General features: G+C 39.7%; 3 protein-coding genes and 1 long non-coding RNA gene across 6 annotated transcripts in view; 1 reads left to right on the forward strand and 3 right to left on the reverse strand.

The window, feature by feature from the left end:
- The window catches only part of LOC145446194 (uncharacterized), a 239,069-nt gene that overhangs the window by 201,639 nt on the left and 21,714 nt on the right, over positions 1-15,716 (forward strand). The window lies entirely within an intron of this gene.
- Positions 909-3,215, reverse strand: LOC145445761 (major facilitator superfamily domain-containing protein 8-like). Its single transcript, XM_080323887.1, has one exon. The coding sequence runs from the start codon at positions 2,673-2,675 to the stop codon at positions 1,257-1,259; it is 1,419 nt and encodes a 472-aa protein (XP_080180013.1). The 5' UTR covers positions 2,676-3,215; the 3' UTR covers positions 909-1,256.
- Positions 7,589-9,525, reverse strand: LOC145446170 (major facilitator superfamily domain-containing protein 8-like). The gene has a single exon (XM_080324407.1). It carries the CDS (start codon positions 9,523-9,525, stop codon positions 8,158-8,160), a length of 1,368 nt encoding a protein of 455 aa, XP_080180533.1. The 3' UTR covers positions 7,589-8,157.
- On the reverse strand, positions 9,620-15,555 carry LOC145446172 (RING finger and CHY zinc finger domain-containing protein 1-like). 3 transcript variants are annotated; one of them, XM_080324410.1, is made up of 5 exons: positions 13,924-15,555; positions 13,669-13,854; positions 10,913-11,017; positions 10,199-10,218; positions 9,620-10,090 (listed from the first exon to the last, which is right to left on the reverse strand). In XM_080324410.1, exons 1-5 carry the CDS (start codon positions 14,190-14,192, stop codon positions 9,882-9,884), a joined length of 789 nt encoding a protein of 262 aa, XP_080180536.1. In that variant the 5' UTR covers positions 14,193-15,555; the 3' UTR covers positions 9,620-9,881. The 3 variants fall into 3 exon arrangements, with proteins under 3 accessions (XP_080180536.1, XP_080180537.1, XP_080180535.1); XM_080324411.1 differs by lacking the exon at positions 10,199-10,218 and having other exon boundaries at positions 13,669-13,746; positions 13,825-13,854; positions 13,924-15,544; XM_080324409.1 differs by lacking the exon at positions 10,199-10,218 and having other exon boundaries at positions 13,924-15,531.

Here is a 15,716-nt window from a genome sequence, read left to right on the forward strand (position 1 = left end):
AGAAATCATAACCGAGCTGTTGTTTGCTGTTATTCGTAACGGTATCTAGCAATGTAACGGGCACCAATCGTTTTTTCGCAATTCTTTAGTCAACATTTGTATCTGCCGTTATAGAGCCATCCGCTTATACACCATGTTAGCGTATAGACTGTAAATACAATCGAAAATTTAGGCACGCAATTAATAATTATAACATCTTCGGTAGGGCCCGTTGCTTCATATGGTCGAAAGATATTGGAGTCGCCCAAAGGTAGCCGACTAAACTAATGAAAAACGTCGGACACGAGTTGCGATCGACAGTCGACACTGATTTCTGGAATTCATTCTTTTGCCTGTTACACATATCAGAAAAACCTTCAGTCCCAGAGATGACATTGGTGGGTAATCTTGCCCCCACATAGGTGGCCACCCCCTCCCAGGTAAATATTCCACAGCTAGGCTACACTAGGATTACCATATTTTGAAATCGGGAAAGGAGAACACTTTTACCAAATCAGAAAAGTTAGTTGATCAAAACTGAAATCAGCCGATCTCGCTATTTTTGCTGGAAAAATTGGTGGGTTGACTAAAAAAAGGGTCATCACTTTCATTCGACTCCCGATTTACACACTTTCTACTTGAAATTAGTGTTGCTGACTAAAAAATGAATAAAAAATAAAAAAGGTAGTCGCTTTCGATCAAACCACGAATTTCCTATTTAGCGTCATTCTTGCCAATTTTCACTCGAATCTACCATTATTTTCGCTATAAAAGAGGATGAATTGCCAAAAAAGAGCTCAAGGGGAGTTCGCTGATAATTCCTGTATATGTGTATATAGTTAACCTCACAATCTCCAAAGATCGAGGAAGACTAGTAACGAATTTAAACCTACTACACTTGACTGACGCGAAATCACATCCACTCAACATCATGGCAAATATATTACATATATTATGAGCATACCAAGATCACAATGAATTTGTTCGATATTTCGAAAGAGACTAATTACATTCATCATTACGGACATCAGCTAGGCTACATAAATTCATATAGCAGTTTACCAACGGTGAGGCATTGTTTGGAAGAGTAGGCTACGTGCCATCACAACGTGGCTGCATGTCCCTGTGGGCGTGGGGCTACGAATAAAACGTCACCATTATTAGCAAGTCATGAAAAGTGCACGCCTGACACTATAGTCTCTTTTACGATAGTAACATAGGCAAAGTTCGCTAGCAGATAATTTAACAAATATCGCAATTGATTGTGCCAAGCGCAATTAATTCCCACGCAAAAGTGGCGTTCCTTCTTCGCAATAGGAGCCGTCAGGGGGAGATGTGGATTCCAATATTTCATTGGTCGGAATCTTCATTTTACCGTAAGATGCTATGAACATAGCAAGTAGCAAAATAATGAGCAGGACATTGACACCGGCGAGGTATGGGAGCCTACCGAATGTCACCATAGGAGCCGCCCACAATGGTCCTAATATTTGGCCAACGCCAAGTGCCGCAAGTCTAACGCCCTGATTAAAACCTTGTGATTCCATTGTCGTTATTTTAGAATATAATGACGTTGTAGGAACCCAGGCAAATGGAAGGCCAATAGTAATTAAGCCAACGTCGAACAAAAATATCCAAAACAACCAATGGGAGTTATCGGCCGAGTATTTTGAGAAATATAACGATATAGAAATCGCGAGGAAAACAAATAATCCTAAAAGTACAGTTACGATGCCAAATACGATTAGGTCGCGGTCGTTGTATGACTTGCTACATACTGTTAACGCAACGAATGATAAAATAATTGAAATACCCGCACCGCAGTACAGGTAACTATTATACAGACCGCCCCATCCAAACGTTATAAGGGTAAAAGGTGTAAGGGCAGATTCAATTCCCAACTGCACAAACATAATAAAGAATGTAATGAGTATGCACATTACTACTTCTTCACGAACGAACTCGTCATAAAGCTGACGGGGTGAGAAGGGCGGCAATCCAGGTTGGTGATTGCTCGAGGAAGCGTCGGTGATTTCGTCAACTTCAACCTCATCATAATATAGAAACATCACCAACACAGTATGAAGCAACCATACAACACCCATCAATAACCCGGGTGCTGTAAACTCAGATAGGACAAACGGTCCAAGTGATAAATTAAGCTGATCAAAAAATATATTAGCAGCAGGTCCGATGACAAGTCCCAACTGTCTTGTAGACAGTAGGACTGACAGCACCGACGTACGCTCGGCTGAAGTGGTTGTTCTGGCAACCATGCCTATTACGGCGGAAGCAGAACCGGAGCCTATCCCCGCCACGATTCGCGAGACCAACACAACGTAGAAATTTTTACCGACAAAATACAAACAATTACCAGTAATTTCGAAAATGTTACTGATCACGAGTGCAAACTTGCTGGATTTCGTCTTATCATATAGCAAGCCATAAATAGGAGTAGTTACCAGTCCAGCAAAACTGAACGACGCCATGACTATGCCGATGAATCCGGATGGTGCGTCCAGAAAGTTCAGATAACCATTCAGCGTCGGCAAGATTACCACGTATTCCACACCACTAAAGAAAAAGTACAGGGCGGTGCAAATAAAACGTCCCCTTTTTGTAGAGCAAATCATTTTGATGTCAGATCCAATCAGAATCTCGATCGGTATCAGTATTCCAATAATCCAACGAAACATTCAAACGCATCCATGTTGATGTTGAGTTTCTACAATAATTTCAGCTTCAATTTTGACCCATCTGCCTGTGAAGCGCAATTCGTAACATCCTTATACGTTCAGTTTACACAGAGCGCTCTGTAGCATACGTGCTTACGACAATTCCAACATCCGCTCTTCGTCAGAATAGCAATTGTTCGCGTCAATTAGCGAGATCCGCTGCCGCTTCGCAATCATAAATTAAATAAGCGACTTATTTCGACTGCGGTGGGCCGCAGAACCTTCGAAAACCGCTTGTTGTTGTTGTCAGATGGCGATGATATCGTCATTAGGACTGCGGGCGAACTGTTTGACTTCTGTAGTAAGCAGGTCATCAGTATCCTAAATTTCGAGGTCACGCTAGTCGCTAATCAGAATTTCTGTAACCGTGTCTAGAGTAGGCCTAGTAGACGAGGTCGCCAAAAGCTAATATATTTCCTCGGAATGCCAGTTCACGGCCACTACCACCAAGTCATTCACAAAATACCTCCGTTCCGTTGGATAGCTCGAAGCAATGATATATATCATTGACTCGAAGAGTAGACCTAGACAAAATTGAGAATCTAATGCAGTGCTCTTCAACCTTTTTCGTCGTGGTACACCCTTTTAACATTTTCTCAAAACTCGTACACCCCTGACTGTATAACAGAGGTGGTCAGTAACGAAGTACTTCTACTTTTTCGAAGTACTCAAGTAGTTTTCCTCTACTTCTGGTACTTACTCAAGTAGATTTGATTTTCGCTACTTCTACCTCTATTTCATAATATTTTGTGATCTACTTACTCACTTTTCGCTATTTTCAGTTTGTCAAGTAGAAGTAGTTTAATCCTCCAACCAGGAAGATAGCCAGAGGAATTTCGGGGCTGTTTTCAAGGAGTCCAGAATTTTTCTTGCGTTTCGCGCACAGTATCATCGGTTCATCAATGTGCATCTGGCACACCCCTGTACACCCAATCTTAGTGGTACACCCTTAAAAATTATGACACACCCTGGGGTGTACGAAACACCCGGTTGAAGAGCACTGCCATATTGCTAATTAACCTGTGCGTCAACCTGTACTGACGCATAAACCTGCCTTTGTGATAGCTAGCCATCGGCTCATTGCGATTCGGATCTGGTACACCCCTGTACGTATCCACTGTGTTCAGTGTTAATTGTTCAACCAAGTAAAATTCAGCCGTTGCTCAACTTCAGTGGTTTTCCACATTGGAATCTTTTGCATTTGTTCTGTGGGTCACAACCTAACGTTTTTTACAGAAATTACTTCCCACTATAGTAGACCATGAGTAGGCTATAAGAATATCGTTATGCCACTTGAGCATGGCTCGCAATCGCATCAGACTATAAGCTAAATTAGAAACGTATTTCGCTGGCCGCAAATTGCACTTCCCTTGTACCGCATTGAACATTGTGTCTCGCGTGTACGAAAACTGTGGCATCCAGGGTTGCAAAAATCAATTTAAAACAAACATTTTTTTTCTTTCATTTTTTATTCAGCCATGGCGTCACAAATATTTAATTGTGACGTCACAGTGGATTGACATTGGCAATTGAAAATAGGTTGCTTGTGGTACAGAATTTGAATATTGCAACGAACAACACATTCATATTCGCAATTTATTCACTATAAGCTTTTCAACTGACCCTCGTCGGTAGTTATACCATTCTTACGTCACACTAGCTATTTCATCTTTATATTTGGAATTGCAATCTCCGTATCATACTGACGGCCACTACCGACGAGGGTCAGTTGAAAAGCTTATAGTGAATAAATTGCGAATATGAATGTGTTGTTCGTTGCAATTGAAAATCTAGGGCAAATATGGCTCCTTCGACGAAAAGGATTCCGATAACTGTCATAAACAGACCGAAAATATCTTAAACCAGGATTACATCGGTATGCAGCATTTTTACAGTCGGAGGTCACCACCATCAGAACACCAATTCCGTACCAATGATCTATAGCTATACGTGCAAAAACTGTTGAACCGACGACGATTTCGAGTGTTTCAGGCAACCCCGATCGTAATACGTCGACTATTTTGGGTGCAAATCGTCCGTAGGCTAATACTATATGTTTTTTTTTCGGACTTATTTGCACAATTATGTCATAATTATACAACGTTCCAAAAAAAAAACACATATTTTTTCAAAAAAGCATTTGTTTAATACACTGTTTAAAACATGTTTTAAGCAAAGTGTTTTAAAACACCGTTTGTTCTTATTGCAACCCTAGTGGCATCGCTGGTTTATGTCATGTCAAATTCCAATTTATATTCACAGGACACGGATTTCCGGAAACCCCACCTACATCCACTCCGATAAATAATACAATTAAGTCACACGGATATGGGGCAACCAATACCAATATAATGAAATATGCTGAACTGGTAGTTGCTACCATGTTACGTCCTCTTTCAGTAGGATTTGTCCAATAAAAGAAAATTATCCTCCGAAGACGCCCAAATGTCCTCTTTTATGCTGTCAGGGAGACTTTTCGGTCAACCTCGCACAATCTACCCGTGCGGGTACCGGGTTTTTGTTCGGTCTTTCTACGATGTGTTGACTAAAAATACACTCGCCGAATAATCTGTTTCAAATTTCCTATTTCTATATGTATAACTTTTTTGCATGTAACCACCAAATTCGACGCCAAGAAAAATGTGGCGTTCTCTTTTTGGGTTCTGAAAATATGGCAGGCCAACGATATTTGATTTTGATAATAATCATTCAATAACTTGAACATTCATCTTGAGTTTCGCAGACAGGTTCAGTATTAATTTTCATAACAAGATCGTTGAGCCAACTGAGATTCAGAGACCTCGCAAGCGGTGTTACCAATAGGGTTTCTTAAAGTGTGGGTCGCGACCCTAACACGGGCCGTGAAGGGTATAAATTTGGGTTGGGCTGCCCCAAAGTCGTTGCTAAATTCCTTGCCACAAGAGATTCTTCGCGCGATCTCCTTCGCTTTTTGCTTTGTTCGACTATACAAGATCACTCTGTTGGGCACTACAGGCCTAGCCGATAAAGCGAGACACGCGCAGAAAAGTGCTTACTGCGATGGTTTGATCATGAAAATGTACCGACCTTTGTATTACGCAAAAAGTTTAATGCAGTAATTCTCAACCTTTTTATCTTCGCGGACCCCTTTCGGACCGTCACGGACCCCCGTGGATGCCCACGAAGTTTTAGTTCAAATTTAGCTCAATTATCGTGCAATCATCATCTGTCTTGTGCAAGTGATAACTGCGACTTAAAGTGCTAAACAGCAACAAAATGACTTTTCTTGGAAATAAGATCATACCATTATTTAAAAGCGAATTCTGTAACTGCATTTCTTGAAATAGGTGGTCGTGTCTTGAAAATCCGCGCCTTCGATTTGATATGAACGAGTGCCGAAAATCCATTTCCACATAGGTGGTGGCGAATGTAATAATAACGCGTGACGCTTCCGACGCCACGACACATTTGGGAATGATCGCAACAAATATGGCACCAAAATTGACCAACATTCTTTTAATGGACATATAACGTCAAGTCTGGTCATTTCTATCTATAGCAGCTTATCGTGAAGTTATTATGGAAAAAATGGTTGTGTAGCCTATATCACAGGATAAAATGGATTTTGTAAATATTTCGAAGACACCGTGATTGACCTTACTCATCCAACTTTTTCCACAATCCCCAACAAAACATCTCTAAACAGCAAAATGTTTGTATGAGTAGACTATTGACAATCTAGCAATCAACATGAGTTTGCACAGTAGGATATTTCATCGCAGACGGCCTTTCTGTTTATGTGAGCTCTGGAGTTTTACTACTAATGAAGCGAAACTTCCTCGGGATTTTCCGAGTTTAAAAATACAAATTAGGTTATCAACTATTTTGAGGCTTCGCGGACCCCCGGTTGAGAACCACTGGTTTAATGTCATAACAAGATTTATCTGATTTATCTAGGGTTACCATACGTCCTCCTTTAGGATTTGTCCTCCTTCTTGAGGTTTTTGAAAATGTCCTCCGAGGACGCCAAATGTCTTCCTTTTTGGCTATTCGTCCTCCTTTACAGCTTTTAGAGGTAAGATGATGGATATATTCGAGTGAATATAATTTTCCAAAATGATGCGTCAATCAATCAATTTTATTAATGTTTTCATCATTTCAAAACACCACAAAACTGCGATATAATGAAAAGATAGGAAGGTGTCGAAACGACTTGTAGAAACGACTTGTAGTGGTCTTTGGGATCAGACACCCACCTTGGCCTAGGCGAAGTAAAGAAGAAGCATTATATTCTTAGTATCACTTAACACCGCCGGAGACGGCTGGGTGCTTTAGTCAAGGGATGTGCAACGGTATTTCGAGACCATTTTTCCATGAAGACTTGAAATTGTGACCAACATGCGGTGTCAAAAACATCGGATAATTGCGTTAAAACCTTGGCCCAAAATGACAGTAGCGGGTTGGCTCGAGACTAGGACCACCGCGACAGACATTTCATTGTAACTTCGAATAGTCAAGTCACCATATTATTAGTATTTTGTCTATCAGTCCTGATAGTTGGAAAATAGGGCCAGAAACTGTTACAACTGAGGAAAATTATGACATTATGAATGCGAGCCATTCTATATTACTCGAGCAGAGTTTAAAGTGTTTTGAACCGGATTGAACTCATAACTGAACAGTGAACACAATGACTTCGACTCGAGTCACAGACTAGGACTCGGCCATCTACTCACTGACTTGGTCTCGGACTCGAGTCAGAACTATAAAAGTAAGATTGACCTGTGGCTTGGTTACAACCCTGTTGGTGAGTAAATCTAGTCTTCTCAAAAATTCTATACGGCTGGTACGCGAGAGCTTCTTGACTAATACAAGCCTTGACAAACTCAACAATATACGGTATATGTTTCTTGTTGGGTAAATCAGTAAAATTGCATACGCAGATCAGTTAATGCATATGTACGAAAAACAACGTATAAACAGCAATATTCATCTGTTGCAATAGTAGAATACAATTGAGACGAAGGTAGTTTCTAAGCTTGTTTTGTGTATGTAATGCATGCTAATTAATCAACAACCTTCACAAGTAACGAGAGGTGGTCAAGCAAGTTATTACAGTCTAACATGAGTATGGTGTCTAATAGTCGAGGACCTTCATTGTAGGAAAACACGAATTGCTTCATAAGCAAGGGAATGCAACAGATCACACTTGATTACATATGGCAAGATATCAATAAACTGGTAATAATTCCAAAGGTATCAACTCAGCAACGCGCCAGTTCTGCAGTAACTACTCAACTGGCAAATTAGTTTCAGGGACGTGCAACCAAATGAGAAATATCTACAGCAGCTAAAAGCACTATATTGTACAGAAAAGATAAACATAAGACGTGTGTCATAAGCAAAATACGTATGTCAATGATTTGAGAAAATGTCACCGTGAAGCGAGAAACAAAAACATACATTAGCAATCTCTTCTATCATGGTCAGAAAGAAGTTTCGAGGCTTCCGTAGGGCTATCAGTGGATATTTCAGCACTTTCCAGACAGGGTGGAGGCACCAAATATCTGTAAGATGCAAGTACCATGGAGACCAATATCAAGGCAAACGCAAAATCCAGTCCTGCCATTATAGGCAGCCTATGTTTGGTTACCATGGGTGTTGCCCACAGAGGGCCCAAAATCATACCCATCCGAGTGGCGCCTATTCTCACCCCTTGGTTGAAAGCTTGCGTCTTTCGGCTTGTAAGTTTGGAAAACAAGGATATGTTGGGAATGATGACGTAACAAATTCCAAAAATCCAAACAAACATAGTCGTTCCCAGAACCGGCAGAAGCCAGTCAGGCGTGTCCAAACCATCGTAAATATAGCAAAGATGAAACTCGATTATCACGAACATCGCATAACCAATCGCAAGAATAAGACATCCCATCAATAGTATAACCCTGTCCGATAACCGTTTGCTCAGGACATTAACGCTGAAAAACGACAGTATAACAACCGCGCCCCCGCCTAGCATAATATAACTATTCGATAGGCCGTGCCAATCGAAATACATCAATGTTAACGGCGTGAGTGCCGCTTCTACGCCGGTTTGGACGAAGGCAGAAAAAAATGCGACTGCCAATAGGAGGACAACTTCTTCTCGGAGGAATTCTCTCGCATAGTTGGTAGAGAAACGTACTTCAGCACGCGGAGCTAGATCTTCGGAGCGTCCTTCAAAAACCTCCACCGGGTCAGATCGAGTATGACGATCAGAATACAGAAAGATGAACATCAAAGTATTGATGGTCCAAACCAGGACCATGAATAAACCGGGTGATGAATCAAGATTCACGACAAAGGGACCTAGCGTGAAGTTCAGTTTGTACAGGAATGCATTAAAACCGGGTCCTACGAGCAGGCCGAATTGCCGCAGCATCAGCAGCAAAGCAAACGACGACGTTCTATCTTTTTCCTTGGTCGAACGTGACATCGTGCCCATGATGGACGACATAGACCCGGACCCTAGCCCCGCCACGACACGTCCTCCCAACACCATGTACTTGCTTCCGCCCACGAAATACATGAAGTTTCCGATAATCTCCAAGACATTTCCGGCGATAATAGATGCTTTCGCCGAACCCATGCGGTCCGTCACATATCCATACAGCGGCGCAGATATCAGCCCGGCAAAACTGAATGAAGCCAGTACGATCCCGAGAAAAGTATTGTCTCCATCGAGCGATATCAGATATCCGTTAATAGTAGGTAATATCACTGCATACTCGGCTCCAAGGAAAAAGAAATAGGCTCCAAAACATAGGTTCAACAGGAGCACTTGACGGTCCATTTCACACTTCGACAGGATTGTCTCGTACACGGATTTATTTTGATCAATTCATTAACAGTAATTTGAATACTAATAGGCTTATAGAATATTTGAACTGCAAACAGAGAAAGTTATTCAGCCATAGGTATTAAATACCAGGTAGGAAGTGTGGTGTTGGTGTCTACAGTTTTATGATTTGAAAATACACAAGCTGTAATATATCACAACACATCCGCCACGGAAGGCTAACTTGAACATTCAAAGTTTGCGAGATAAACAGATGTTTTCTATGAGCATGCTGATAAACTATGAGCATGTTCCTTGAGGTTTTGGTGCATCTGCCGAGCAGGTGTTGTAGGAGCCGCACTGTTGGCATTTCATCCCGAGAACATGGAACTTAACCCTGGATGTTTGGTTACAATCCTTGCATAAAATCCAAACCATCGTATTCGCATATTCCTCCGGCATTGGAGTAGATGAAACTTCTTGATCCATTGCGCTCCAAGTCTCAGACATTTCAACCAGTGATTTTCCGCATGTTGCACACCGGTATTCATTGTGATGAAGCATATTTTTAAAGCACTTTCTGAAAATACACAACCAAAGAGAAAAATCATTATGTTTGCAGTTAACAATATCATAACTAAAAACTCATGTCACTACTAATGCATCAAATATATGCAAATTGTTCTACCTCGATGAGTTCGCTGCGACCTGTTATTATTGATTGAAGATCAAGATTGCAAGACGTGTTAATTCATGGCCAACTAATAGGCCATAGTTAATTCTGTCCTTAGGCAATTTCAAACTACACTTTGCATCAATGTTTTCATTTTGAAAGTCAATGACCTTCAGTTCAGTTGTCTGAAATGCTCGGCATAACAAAATATTAGTCACATCATAGATCAGAGATACTCTGTGGCGTACACTTTGAAATTGCTAACACTAATCTAGGCATTAGGCAATGCTATGCGTTAATATAAATTGGTTAATGTGCTCGAGTTCTATGTTGAAACCGAATAAACTTCAACTCTATTCTTAATACAACTTTCGAAGCTCAACTATTTGGAACTTATTGAATTTTGATGAGTAGAAAGTACAGTTTCTAAAAGATTTGCTTCTATTTGAGAGTTCAATAGTACCAAAAGGCTTGGCACGCGGCACGGTCACTCCATGTATCACATTCATAGTTTGTAGGTTAAAACCAAGAACATTTGTTCTGCGATTCCTAGCCATCATGTGTTCTTCACACAGATGTATTTTACAATCTCAAAATTTTACATCTATTGCCGCTAGGAGGCATCGTCCCAGATTACCGTACTATTTTTTCTTAGTTTCGAGTGATTTTCTGACCCTTCATTTCTAGTTTTGGTCTGTCTCTCATCCAAACCGCATCGCCAATACATACTTGTGAATCAAGTGGCCACAAGAAGGAACATGCAGAGTTTTTCTAGATGAGTGCAAATCTTCCAAGCAGACAGGACAGTTGGCTTTTGAGGCTCTCTCGACGCACCTGATAACAAAAAAGTCGTTTGAACGTAGGGTTATCATATGTCCTCTTTTAAAAAAATTATCCTCTTTTTTGACTATTTTGAAATTATCCTCGGAGGACGCCCAAATGTCCCTTTTTTTGAGAATTTGTCATCTTTTTTGAAAATTTTGGTTAAATATAGATAAAAATTCGACTGACGTTTAGGAATTCAGTACTGAAGTAACATTCCGGAGGCTATTTCGGGATTTGAGCCGGAAAGTTGACCTTAACCTACGGAAAAACTCACAGAAAACCGGAAATTCGGGCTTTGAGCCTGAAAGATGGCCCTTTTTTTAGTCAACAGACTACTAAGTCAGGAAAAATTTACTATTTCCGCGGATTTTACTACGGTATTGTGACTCTGAAAATTTTGAAAAAGTGTCCTCTTCAGATTTCTAAAATATAGTAACCCTATTTGAACGAGTCCTATCTCTTTCCTTGGAACTAATTGATATTATATTGCTAATCCCAATGAAAATGTATCGAGGTTTTCAGACAGAATCACAACCTCACTCATTAGGATCCTCTACAACTTTCATACTAACCATAAACATAGACATATCCATTCATCCAGCCAGTTTAAATTTGACCGTTGCAGACAGTGCAGTTGCAGAGGGGGTTTGGGAGGGGGTCAAAATCCCGCTCTTTTGAAATGTGAATTCCATCTCGAATATTTCTTAGCTCACTAGCAATTGAGTAATTCATATTATCAGTGCTGATAATTAGAGTGAATATTTATCTCTCCATTGTTTAGAGACAATGCCGACCGATTTATGTTGATCAGCGATTTTGATTTGATTCTAGTCCAAGATTGACTTGAATCGGAATTAATTTGAATATGCATTACTGGCTGCGAACAGACTCCATACGGTGTAATTTATTTCCCCTAATACTAAAACATGTTTGACAATCAGAATATGTGTTGCAGGCTCGAGATGTTGCAAAATGAAAGTTCTGAATCATCGTAACAGATTACAGAACAGACTTGGACATTTGGATTAGTGAATAGTTCAATATGAATGTTTGCTTGCGAAATTGAATGATTCAAATCTCCTGATGTGCTATAATATTATTAGAGGGCGTATTGGTGAATTCGGAACCTCAGCAGGAGATCTCAGACTCCTAATTGTTAGCACGGTCAGACTTCTGTATACGAATTACATCCTTGTTTCTGTTTGTGTTCTTATCAAAGCATGCAAAAGTGAAACACTGGTGCTATATCATACACATAAATTGATGCTACCTTGGTAAATTTGGAAAATTTTCAAACGCTTTTATTTTTTCTTGGTCAGCTACTACAATGATAATTTCATGATTATTGCTAATCTGCCATAAAATTGGTTTCCCATTTCTATCTCCTATATTATGACACTACGTTTGTATCATGAAATCTTGCGTCTTTGCTTGAGTCAATGATAATCAGCAGACTTGGTAAACCTAAATTGCAATCCACTCGGCAAGACAGCAAAAGTTCACAATGAGAAAATTGCAGCATACAGTGGATCACATGGATGAATCAAGAATAAACAGGAAGCGAAGATTCCAGCAGAGAGCGCAATGACGCAATTAAATCACAGTCCTGTTAATGCCAGCTCATGATGTCAGGTGTCAGCGACACAGTTTCATAGTCCTGTTACGCAAATGACGAAAGTAGCGAGCGAAATTTCGCAAGATAGCAAAATATTGCAAGGTAACAAAATAACACTAATTATGTTCCTTCTCTGTTCCTACATATGCTTAAATGTACTACACAGTGCCTATGAAGTAAGCTCCAAATCCTTGTATGATGTTTTGAGGTTTGATGAACGAGTTCGCATCCTCGTGACTGAGAATTACACAACACATAGACACCTCAAAGTCAAGATTAGCAACGGGATTAGGGTATGCTGTCTCTTCCGTAAGGACCTATCTATACTTCCAGATTTCTAAAGCATTGTCATTCTTATCAGCAAAAATCTAGGCAATACTCAAAGCTCTATACTGGATAACCATTTTCAGGCCCACATTGTATATGCTATATCTATTGTATATTGATCAGAACATGTCATCACCAGCTCAACCAGCATCTCTTTACAATGAGCTCATATCCAAGTGACAAATGTTATATTGGTCTATCGTACCTCAGAAATCATTGCATTTTATTGATGAATTGGCTCTTTCATGAATCAGATTGTGAGTGTGACACTTACTCGATATGTTATTATTATATAACTACTGATACCAATTCAATGAATGTTCATTGCTCACTTTCTGTTGGGTAAAATTTGGCGTAAGTCGGATGAAGTTCATGGGTTTGTATAATTTTATGACAGCAATTATCAGTCAGAGAGCCACAAGCTTCAACACTGTTAACTTCAAACTAATGAACATTCCTGCAGTACCTACTATCATGTATTGGTTACAGAAAATAACTGGGTATTTTCAAAAGATGGTCCGATCTAATTCCACACAACACAAGTAGCCTACTTCTGACTGCACTTGAGTAGGAATATTTGGTTATATATATATACCCCTGCAATATAATAGTATCAATCCTCATAGGATATTTCAAGTGTGGAATGAATTCAAAATGTAATTAAATTCAGGTAGTGCATATAAATATTTTTCAAGTGTTTCAAAGCAATCAAACTCACCTATGAGAATCTCTCAAACCAACGTCCAGACATAATCCACATCTGTCGCAATGATAAAATTTTTCTCTTCCTCCAACTCTACAAATGCCACATCCATTACAATGAAATTGACCTCTATCGCGGTCATCAAACATAGTGCATATTTTGCAAAAGTACCTTGCAAAAACAGTTTCACACTTTTGGCACCTAAAACAGTCAACACACCGCGTTGAAAAATGATGTATCTAATTTTGCTTTGATATGTTTACAACTTACTTGGATGATACATCTTGAAGTAGTTTGCATGAAGAGCATTGCACATGTTGCACAGCATGACGATTTAACTGATGAGCAGACTCCTTGTCATGACAAATACGACACGGGAAGACCTTCAAACATTCTGGACACTCGACCAAACATTTTCTGTCATAGTGCTTGCACGGTGCAATTGACATCCCTACTTCTGGTGGGACAGTTGTCGCTACATTACCATTCAACTTTTCATTCATGGTCTGGGAAAAATTGATCATGTTCTGGATATTCATAATGTAAAGGCATACTAGGCCGTAACATTTACAGACTGACAGTAGCTAATATATATAGCCTGACCTACAGATGCATATGCTATTGAATGTTACATTTGCAACTGCAGTGATAGCATCGATTTCAGAGATAACGTCAGCGCAACCATCTCCAGAAGATAGGGCCTAGGTAGCATAGCAACCGAGATACATATAGATACCAGGTACTACCATATCAATAAACTAGGCCTACTATATACTAGTCGCATAATCAATCGATGACATACGGAATGGATATTGTAAATAAGGGGATAAGGGCTGGTCAAAAATGTATTTACCAAACTTTACTGGATGACATTGTTAGTTGCTAAAACACTGCTGTTATACCAAATTTGGCTGAATCCAACAACTAGCACCATTCCAATTCCAGTTTGAAATCTTAATGAGCTTCTTAAAAATAGTTTTTGGTGGTGAATTTTGTCACTTTGTGATGTGCGGTCGCTGATTTCAATGTGGAATTCAACGTCACAAATTTTTCATGCACTACTATTAGTAATGTCTTTATCCAGGCCCTTCTCTAGATCAAAACATGTGAAAAAACTTCACCTTCCCAGGTTGGAGAGAGAGTTCATTTATTTCGTCAACCATGAAATACAGAATAATTGTATATTACGAATATTAGTAATAACAATGTGAACAGTCTAGAACAGAGTGACACGATATCACTGTAAAGTCTTCAAGGCCGGCGTCTACCTTATATATTTGGTTGCAGCATAGTCATCAATTTCTTCTCCCAGTTAAACGGGGAAAATAAAACGACCAAAGAAACGAATAGACGCACAGAAACAAGTAAAAGCAACACTAATAAAGGAAAACTTTCATTGTCGACAGCGTGATCGCAGACAACAACAATCAGTGGCGACATTGTTGTAATATAGGGCATGCGTTACTGCATGTCGACCCTGAATCGTACACGATGTTTCGTCATTGCGTAATCCGTAAACAAACACTATTATTTTATATTAACTTGACGAAATTTTTCATTATTTACACACAATGCACAATACAATAAAAACGCTTTCCTCCGTTTAATTTATTGTTAATAATTTCATAAGTCCGAAAACACCACAAGATTGCGATAAAATGAGAGCATAGCCTGTTATAAATGCTATGATGAGAGAAGAGATGAGAAACGATCATATTATAGAATTATAGAGGATGTAGCCTACGTACATCCTCAATAATAGAATGTTGATTCTCAAATTCAGGAATCCGAATGCATCCGGTTACGGCTGGCTATTTGAAATCTCAAGTCCGAAAAAAACCGCAAATATGCTGCTGAGATGAAAGATGCTGTTTAAATCCTACATACGTATTCAAACTGCTGACACTCGGGCTCCTGAACCGGATCGTGATCACTGATCACGCCGACTGAATCATATGAGAAAGTTGTTTTGAACTTCGCAGTCCAGCAGGATTGTTTCCAACCAATGATATATATCATTGTTTCCAACGGAATGTATACAATTCATGCACAACACATAGCAG

The sequence above is a fragment of the Botryllus schlosseri genome, chromosome 9, assembly GCF_051294905.1.
Source record: "Botryllus schlosseri isolate E-star chromosome 9, Bs_hap1, whole genome shotgun sequence".
Classification (NCBI taxonomy): domain Eukaryota; kingdom Metazoa; phylum Chordata; class Ascidiacea; order Stolidobranchia; family Styelidae; genus Botryllus; species Botryllus schlosseri.

Coding starts and splice junctions, on each gene's coding strand:
- LOC145446170 (XM_080324407.1), bottom strand. CDS start 9,525: ATGGACCGTCAAGTGCTCCTGTTGAACCTATGTTTTGGAGCCTATTTC.
- LOC145445761 (XM_080323887.1), bottom strand. CDS start 2,675: ATGTTTCGTTGGATTATTGGAATACTGATACCGATCGAGATTCTGATT.
- LOC145446172 (XM_080324409.1), bottom strand. CDS start 14,192: ATGAATATCCAGAACATGATCAATTTTTCCCAGACCATGAATGAAAAG. Junction 13,855..13,923: donor CTTCAAGATGTATCATCCAA/GTAAGTTGTAAA, acceptor TGACTGTTTTAG/GTGCCAAAAGTGTGAAACTG. Junction 10,091..10,912: donor TGTGGCCACTTGATTCACAA/GTATGTATTGGC, acceptor GTGTATTTTCAG/AAAGTGCTTTAAAAATATGC.